At 42.1% G+C, this 9,873-nt stretch overlaps 1 protein-coding gene across 1 annotated transcript; it reads right to left on the bottom strand.

Moving 5' to 3' along the window:
• Positions 1 to 410: 410 nt before the first annotated feature.
• Positions 411 to 6,935, bottom strand: LOC149837131 (coatomer subunit zeta-1-like). The gene is made up of 7 exons (XM_090007256.1): positions 6,896 to 6,935; positions 6,756 to 6,800; positions 2,419 to 2,578; positions 2,171 to 2,318; positions 1,906 to 1,983; positions 751 to 835; positions 411 to 658 (listed from the first exon to the last, which is right to left on the bottom strand). The coding sequence occupies exons 2-7, from the start codon at positions 6,756 to 6,758 to the stop codon at positions 596 to 598; spliced, it is 537 nt and encodes a 178-aa protein (XP_089863382.1). The 5' UTR covers positions 6,759 to 6,800; positions 6,896 to 6,935; the 3' UTR covers positions 411 to 595.
• Between the last annotated feature and the right edge of the window lie 2,938 nt (positions 6,936 to 9,873).

The raw sequence follows: 9,873 nt of genomic DNA, 5'->3' as shown, positions 1-9,873 counted from the left end.
TATTTATTCTGCAAAGACAATAGTTTAGAAAAGTCCAGCAGCACTAGGCCCACAGTAGTCCGAGTTGGAGGTTTTATGGGCCTTGAGCCTATTATGATAAACCTAGACTAGGCAGCCAAGGGCACGCGTCTGGTGATGGCATTTCAATCATCTCAGAATGCCGTTCATCCATGCCAGCAGCACCCAATCACAGGGCTGGATTGCTTCTGTTTTATATGTTCATGCTGTAACGTTGGTTATGCTGGTTAACGCTGTGATCACCAGCTTAGCTGTTGAAGCAAAAAATGTCTGCACAACCCTAACAAACGCATGACACTTCAAGTGTACACCACTGATATAAACTTCCCTATGATACTGATTCACAACTCAAAACCTCACCTCAAAGAGAGAGAGAGAGAGAGAGAGGAGTATTCACAAACTTGAAATGTGGTACTCTTTTACAAAGATCCACAGTGTATGGAAGAAAAGAAGCAAAAGGCAAGTATAAAAGAAAAGGTCCAATAAATGCAATAAAAAGGCTTGAAAAAAAAGGGCCAAAATTCACCACAATGTAAGTTTGCATCTGCCCTGCATCAACTCATCAACAATGCACCACTTATGAACTAAGCAGAGATCGAGCCAAATGTTCCCTTGCTGTGGCCAACGCCTGGGATATCGTCTGCAAAACGAGTACCACCAGTTGACAAATCCAGATCATAGAAGAATATGCATGTTTTATGCAAAAGCAACAATAACTAAAGAAAAACGCACCTGTTCAGACAGTATGTTTCCTCCCTCTAAACCTTGGTTAGCTACATTTCCCACAATAACACTTGCATCTGTCTCAAGGATAATTCTGAAAGGATTTTGGACATCAATGTAAGACAACAGACAAGAACAGAACATCTGAGTACTAAGTTTATTGCTTCAGCAAAATCTTTGGCCCAACCTGACCAAAATATATGCTCTATACATGGAGCTAAATAAGCTATGAAAAACAGTGAATAATATATGTCAATAATACCAAGACAACAATCTTTGATGTATGCTATTGCTACGTCATTCATAGATCACAAACTTGGATGCAAATTATTCCTTTAGAATCTAGTAAGGTTGATTATCAGGGCGTCTTTACTATGGTTTGAACATTGTAACACTAACATTATTCATTTCACGTCAAAACACATCAAAAAAAGGTCTAGCAAGTATACTGGAAAACAGTTAACTAGCATATTTTTAAGTATCAGAACAATCAACTCACCTTTCCCATGGAAGATCTTGTCCCCCATTCAAGTTATACGTGTTATGGAAACTCCTTTTAGGGCACGGTTGAATTTAGAAATGGATGATTCCTTTCTTGGCCACGCATATCCAATACAAACTGCCCAAAGTAATTGACTTGAGAATCTTGTTTACAAAATTTTCTTCAAAAAAGAATCTTGTTTACAAAAGTTTTGACTCATCTATGTCAATTTTTATCTTGGCCTATTCATGGCTTTCCTGTATGGCCAAAATGTTTCCCTTTAATACCACAGGGCACTCAAAAATAGATTCCATAGTTGGAGCATCCTCTGCAAAGTTAGTTCAACTCATGATTTCTGTTGGAATTTTCTGCATCAGTAAGCAAGCTATCATGCTAAAGGTTTCACGAAGATTGCTAAAAACACACAAAAGATGCAAATGTATCAAAAGGCAACCAGAAACTAGCGATTTGTCATACCAAAGCTCATATTCAACTAAAAAGAAGATGAACTTGTAGTTGAGGAGAAAAAGTTTGCATATTAATGTTGACCAAAGGCACTAAACTATTTGATATAATCAATCTAATGAAGAATATGAAAGCTAGCACATTACGTTATTGAAAATGCATGCAACAATAGAGGAAACAAAACAAGAACATATAAATAAAACATTCTTTGTCCATACCCTCCATCAACAATCTCATCTAAGCATAGAAGAATGATATCCAAATTCTCTAGAGCCGACCTTTTCTCTACATTGTTCCTGGAACAAGATTGTGCATACCAAATGAATAACTTAGTATCATGGCCTAGAAACTAAGAAAGGATCTCAAACATTAAATCTTTATACAAAGATGGACATAGCAATGAATTTGATTATGAGATGAGATGCTAATAAAGAACTATTTACTAATTTGTTAAATATGCAAGAATAGAAGGCATAATAGCACCTTAGAAGAATGCCGACTGCATCAAAGAAAGCTTGAAGAACTGTCGCAATAATAAGCTCATTTTCATCATCGCCACCAGTGACAAAGAAATGTAGATCAGAAATAAACTTGTAGGTTACAATGTAACCATCAAACATGGTTATCTCCGCTGTAAAAGAGATAAAAAAAAGAAAAGGTAAGCTGCTGGGTTGATGCATAACAAAGCACTGAAAATTTTATTGAAAATAATACTGCATCAAATCTGGCACCTTCAGTCCGTGCACTTGCTTTCTGAGTTTTAGTGAAAATTGATTTCTCAAAAGCCAACTTTGCATTAATTGTTGGCCAATCATCTGAATAGTACTTGACAGCCACACGTTTTCCTTCCGAGTCAAGTAGAAGAATATTTTTGATAGAAGGAAAAGATTCCTGTTTTTCAAAAGTATAAAGATTGATTCAGAATAATAGAATGAAGATATACAAAGATAGCAAAAGAGTCTTATGCCAATGAAATATTTTGTTTAAGAAACAAATATGTATGATATTTTCAGATTATTGAAGACTACAGACATGGATACAGTTACGGAACGTGAAGAAAAATCACATGGAACAATGGAACTAATACATGATTGAGCATTGCAATCTATAACTATGAATCATACGTGGTACTATACATCTTTGCACATGAGATCCTAATTAACGCATTTTCTAGTTATTTCTAATAATAAACCTGATCTGATATGACCACTTACGCGCTAATTTATGAGAGGTCACCACTCACTATCAACTCTTCTTGAGGAGAATAATGTAATTCTTCTATTGATGTCCAACATTCATGCAAGTATACCAAAATAACTGAAAAAGCCTCATCTCATTTGAAACTATGTCACATGGATACAGATGGATTGGGACATGATGCAGATATGTTTGGTTTGGTACAATAATTTTAAAAAAATTAGGACACAAGGATACAGATGTAATGAAATATGCAGAAAAAAATACAAAGTGCACAAGCATCATAAATACTAATATATATAATGTATATATACATGTACAATGTGAATTAGATAAATATATATGTGAATACATATATATGTTACAACCTAACAACAGATGTATGCACACCTATGTCACATGGGTGCGGGGATTCGGCACTTCCAAAAAACCCGGGTGCGGGGGTGCGGCAGGGGCAAAAATGTAAATATATATATATATATATATATATATATATATAAGGGGGGTTCGGGGGTTCCCCTACGCGCTATGGTTGCTCGCGGAGAGGCACACCGCAGTAGCAGGAATGTGCGCGGAGTTCGGCTCAGCGAAGGCGACGACGCGCGGACGAAGGGAGGTTTCTCGACAGCGGAATCTGCCGCGCGCGCTGCGCGATGCTGGTGAAGTTCTCCGCTTGGAACCCGTTAGGCGTGCGGAAGGCGCGTGCGGTGAAGGCGGGGCCGGTGAAGGCCGAGAGCGAGTGGTCGTGCGGAGGGTTGCGCGTGGTGACAGGGAAGGCCGTGCGCTGGGTGGGCGTCCTGGTGGTGCGCGATGGGGGAAAACTCCTTGGTAAGGGCGTGCGAGGGGAGCTGCGGACGAGAGGCAAGGCGCGACAAGGGCCTGTGAGCAAGGAGGGTCCTCCGCGCGGCGTACTGCTCTGCACGTGCGAGGGTCTTGCGGATGGAGGGGTGGAGTACCGCGCTGCAGAGGCTGGCGCGCCACTGGCGAAGGTGAAAGGGAGTTGCTGAGACAGGCAGGCGTCCCACGCCTTGACCTGCTGCTGCCGCCGCTGAGGAAGGCAGATCCGGGGTTGCGTTCCACGCGACCTCGGCCGGCCAGGGGAAAGAACCACATCCCCTTGGCTACTCGCTGAGCGAGTCCCAGAAATCCGACGTCGAGAACCACGCGACCGTCGGTCAGCTGAAGGGAGAGCCACGCCCTTCAGCTACTCACTGTGTGAGTCCGGCTCCGAGCTTACGCCTGCAGGAGCGTGAGGGAATAAGGAAGAGAAAAGGGCAACTCGAAGGTGCATCAGTTCCAAAATTCCATGCCATTCTTTCTTCAACTGAGAAGGCTTATAGCCTTTACAAAAACGGGCTCCCATGGCTGGGGCGCCCAAAACAAAAAAGAAGAGCCCCCAACGGCTCTCTGAATCAAACAGGTCCCTTGCACAGTGTGCAGGGGTCAGTACCCAGGTGCTCGACAATGGGTGCCTGCCTTGCCACAAAAGGCCCCTGCGGCGCACCTGCCGCAGGGGCTGCTGAAAGCTACCCCCTGCCAAAACCTGCTCTGGCCTCCTGCCAGCGCCCAGTCTCCTGCACAGCTACCTGCACACGCCACCCTTCAACAGTGCATGGTCAACGTCCTGCCTCCTGCACGGTTGCCTGCACACGCCACCCCTACGTTGCACACAACTTGGGCCTGTGCGCACAGTTGGTGCGGTCCTCCTTGTGGGATTGTATCCGCAACCCATTTCATAGGGCATTTTTTTTTTTTTAAAAACAAAAAAAAAAATGGACCATCCGCAGCCCATTTCATAGGGCAAAATAAATAAAAAAACAAAAAAATGGACCAAAATGACCCTAGGTGCGGTCAACGCACCCAGGGTCGGGTTGACCGCACCCGCGTCGACGCGGGTGCGGCACCCTGCTAGCCGAGTCCCTGTGACATAGATGCACACATTAATGTATGTATTTGTGTAAGTGTGCATACAAAATAACAAGTCTAAATCACTATAATTAGGAACATCAAATAATTAAACTATGATGAAATTGAAATGTGATGTAATTGACGACAAATTTTAAAAGAAAAAGAACTCAAGTGAATATGAAATAAGTAAATGAGATCATAAAAAAGAAAAATAGATAAAGTTAATGATGCAATGTTGACTGTGTACAATCTACGTAGTCAAAATTGGCAACTAGGCACCTAGTCTAGATGTAGGGATAGCGCCTAGTCCAGGGCACTTAGGTGTGCTGCACTTAAAAGGTCCCGATTAGTCTGACTAGTCCCCTCCTAGGCACCGACTTGTCCCTGCCTAGGCCAACTAGGCACCAACTAGTTCTTGCCAAGGCCCAAACTTGTCTTTTTTTCACCCCATATATATTATTTATTTATTTTTATACAATCTGTATTTTTTGATGTCTATCTACTCTTTTTCATTAGATATATAAATATATATTCTCTATTTTTTTCTTCAGATATATGTATATATAGGTTCTATGTATGTATGTATGTGTGTGTATGCATGTATAGATTCTATTAAGTTTTATACAAATATATATTACTGTAAATTCTGCATTTTCTTAACCTTTATTTTTGGTTTTTGATTAGGCTGACTAGTCCTGCCTAGGCCCTGAGTAAGCCATTTAGACTTCTGCCGCCTAGGCACCGATTGCTTTTGACTACATAGTGCACAACTTGTTTGGCTATGTCCATGAAGTGTCGTCTCGTGTTGACACAGGATACGCATGCTAAGTGAAGTGCCCATGTGACATGGATAGTCGACAATAAAAATAAGCAAGATAAATTGTTGTAGTTTTGAAAACAGCAGCAGTAGCAACAATAACAGCCAAAATACACATCGTTACAAAAAGTGAACCAATATTAACCACTCCATGTATTCCATGAATATTTTAACCTTAATATGGGATCTATTTTCACTGAACTGAATACCAATCATTAACCTACATATATTGCAAAATATCAACAAAAACTTGTTTAGTTTTAAAATAAGAAAAATAACGCAGCAAATATTAATTCATCTAAAGAAATTAAAGTTTGGATTGCAACAATAACTTCAATGTGCTACAAAGAAAGAAAAACATGCAACCAAAATTTTCTATTTTCTACAGAAAAGTTCGCATTGTGTTTACCTAGGACCAAAATATACAGAATTATCTCAAGGATAAAAAATATTGCTCATTTGAAAATGAAGTTAACCTAGCTTCGTCTCAAACTTCCACAAATATTAGCTAGTTCTAAAACAAACGAGGTACGAAAGGCACCATGTTAAATGATAATAAACCAAAGAAAGCAAAAAAGAATTGATGAAATCATTATATTTTACAACAAAAATTCACACCTGGATGCCTAAATGCTACTTTCTGAAAAAAGAAAATCAGATTACCTCTCAAGGAGAACTATTTTCCTCGTCAAAGTTCTCTCGCATGGTTTAATCACCGATCATGTTTAACTCAATCTTAGTTCATTTTGGCTGAACAAGATGAACCACAAACAACCTATCTTACATGGTCCCCAGTCAATTATTCATTTAAAGAGAATAATTCAAAAGCTTACATTTCCAGAACCACTTCAGAATTGCTAAAACCGAAGCAATCAAGGCAAGATTCACAAGCATTTCCCCGGAATACAACTAAAAACATATTGAAAAGAGATTTCTGATAAATCCAAACGGAATCATCTCACTGAAAACGATCATATTCTTCCATAGATCACCATACGATTGATCGTACGCGAGTTAAAACTTCATACGTTCTACAAATCTCAATCTCGATTAATTCACCGAAACATTAAGAAGAAAACCTTATGAATCGGGAATTAATCTAGTCCGGATAAGACGATCAGGGAAATAAACGATCAAGAGACTTACCATTGAAGATCTGGCCGAAAAAAGACAGGGAAACGCAGATCCGGCCTGAAATTTGAGAAACAGAGATCAAAGGGCGATTTTTTCTACCTAAATGAGAAAAAGAAAGAAAATTAGCAAGAAATTTTAGGGTTTCAGCGTACGATTCTGTGGGTGATTTGCGTGGGGGAAATGATTTCAAAGATCTGCAGAGCCGAGAGATCTCGGTTTAGGCTTATATAGGAAGTGGGAGCGCAAACTTCTGTAGCGAGGAGTGATGTGGTGCGCGGGTGCTCACCATTTGGTAGGTAGGACTGAAAATGGATTGGATTTGATCGACTGCAGAATCCCGATCAAGACCGGGAAACAAGTCGAACCGCTAGGCTCATGTGCTGCTCGTTAAGAGCTCATTCAAACTCATAAAATAGGCTCGGCAAGTTGAATATGAACCATAAGTAGTCGGCTAGATTTGACTCGTATGAATTCGTTTGGTAGTATGAAATATATTTTAAATCCATTTACATGTAGTTTTTTTGTAATCCTATTTCTTCTCGCTCTAAAACAATATTTTTTCTATAAACAAGCCAGTTTAAACGTTTAAACGTGGCCCATTTATCTCAAATAGATTATGAGCTCTAAGCCAAGTTTGAACACTTCAAGCTCATCTCATTCAACTTGTTTACCATCCCAATTCCTGATCTCAATAAACACATTATATCAGACTGAACACTGATCTAACCCGAATCCGGCAGATTTATTTTTGTTTCTCGTGCTCCATGTTGTTTTCTCAGGCTTTTAAAGAGTTGAAAGACAATCCTGATGTAGGGGTGGCAATCGAGTCGGGTTGGCGGGTCAGGTTTGTGGGTTGGCGTGTCAGCATACCTCAACCCGAACCCGACCCGTTTATTAAACGGGTCGGCTGTGGCAAACACGAACCCGACCCGTTTAATAAACGGGTAACCCGACACGACCCGCCAACCCATTTAATAAATGGGTTGGGTCGGGTAAACGGGTTTTCAGGTTGGCGGGTTGACGGATCGGGTTGGCAGGTTGGCGGGTCGGGTTGACGGGTCGGGCAGACGGGTTGGCGGGTTGACCCACCCGCCTAACCCGTTTATTAAACGGGTCAGCCGGGTTGGCGGGTTGGCATACCCCCAACCCGAACCCGACCTGTTTAATAAACAGGTTACGCGGGTCGACCCGTTTATTAAACGGGTTGGCTTAAGCCCAACCCGAACCCGCCTAAGAGGCGGGTCGTGTCAGAAATTGCCACCCCTATCCTGATGGCTTTGTAGTTGTATGGTTGATTTTTTCTATCCCGCACTGTGCCGAATATGTATTTTGGTGCAACTTAGGCACTTTTGGGAGCATGTTTGTCTTGCATACATGAGCCCTACACCTACCTGATCGTTGCGCATCCGGCGCTTCTAGTACTATTAACAAATTCTTTTCCATTTAGCAAGCCTAGTTAGTAAGGGCCCAAGCCTATTTCTATAACACTAGAAACCCACGATATGACTCGGGCCCAAGAGATTGAAGTCTGCTCTATTTGATGCGAGACTTGCCACAGGGTAACTTAACATGGGGACCATGGGTAGGCATGTGAAAGTGCTCAACAACAAGCTGGATGAGCATTTCTAACGTGTGCTCACAATGTTAGATTCTATAGAGCATCGGTTGAACCAAATAACAAGTCATCATGACTGTAATGGGGAAACGAGTGGGAGCGGCCAATTGTTGGGGTCTAACAATGGACCCTACTAAGCTCGCCAACCATGACTTGAGTTTACCAAATTTGCCAGATCTGATTCGACGACTTGGATGTTCCGAACCAAGCAATACTTTCAAATTGCTCGAACGCCGTATGAAGACCGAGTGGCTTTTGCTTCTATCTACTTGGAAGAGGATGCCATCCGATGGTTTTACTGGTTAGAGACCTAGTTAGGCACACTTTCTTGAGGGCTCTCATGAATCGGGGCAACATTATCGATTAACAGGTAGAATTTGAGAGATTGATAAACCTTGTCATGAGATGGTCTCAGGAGCCTTTGATCGAGACTTTCATTGCGGGTCTAAAATTGGACCTGCAAATCGAGGTCCAGGCTATGAGACCTATCTCCCTGATACAGAGTTTTGAATTGGCACGCGTGGTCGAGGAGAAACTCTCTAGTATGAACTCGCGTTGGACTCAACCCTATGGGACGTCCACGTAGAAATACACAACCTAGGGGAATCCATCCTCTGGCAGGACTGTGTCATGCCACACACAGGAGACCGTGCCTATCAGGTCTTCATAAAGGACCCTTGACTGTCTTACATAGCAGACACAAGCACCGAAAGCGTGCCCTAGAGTTCAAGTTAAGCGACTCTCTGGCAAACAAATGGTGGAGCATCGAAAGAAAGGTCACTGCTAGAACTGCAATGAAGTTTGGGAACCGGGCCACAAGTGCAAGGTTCTGGACATGTACTTATGTGATAGCGAGGATGAGGAAGAGTTTAGTGACGTTGAATTGTCAGATTTGGTAGAGGGCACTTCGAAGGAGGTTACAAAGATCTCATACCACGCACTAGCCAACGTGGAGGTACCTTAGACGACGAGGGTACCAGGTAGAATCGGTCAGTGGTTGATTTGTGTGTTGATTGATACTGGTTCGACGCACAACTTTGTGTGTGCACAAACGACTAAGAGGGCCAAGTGCATAACTACCCCTCAACAACCCTCTGAGGTGTGGTCGGAAACAACATCAAACTTAGGTGCACAACCCTTTGTTCTGAAGTTAGTTTGGAAATCCGTGGCACTATCCTAACCACAAACATGTACATACTGCCGATCAAGGGTGCATACATGGTATTCAGGATGCAGCGGCTTCGTTTCTTGAGTTCGATCCATTGAAACTTTATGGACATGATGATGGAGTTCGAATATGGTGGTAATCAGGTATCGATCCGAACTCCCCCTATGACACCTTTTTCTCTGGTTGAGTCTAAACAAATCTCCAAGGTGGTTTGAGAGGGAGTGTCTTAGATTTTCTTGATGATGGCAGCAGATGGGGCACTCATGGCCCATGTCACCCCTATCGATTTGGAGCCCTTGTTTTAGGAGTTGGGCATGGTGTTCGATGAACCCAAAGGTCTCCCTCAT

This window comes from Nuphar pumila, chromosome 5, assembly GCF_984573655.1.
Source record: "Nuphar pumila chromosome 5, dmNupPumi1.hap1.1, whole genome shotgun sequence".
Classification (NCBI taxonomy): Eukaryota; Viridiplantae; Streptophyta; class Magnoliopsida; order Nymphaeales; family Nymphaeaceae; genus Nuphar; species Nuphar pumila.
Note: the sequence above shows the minus strand (reverse complement) of the source record. Positions and strands in the feature narration are given on the sequence as shown.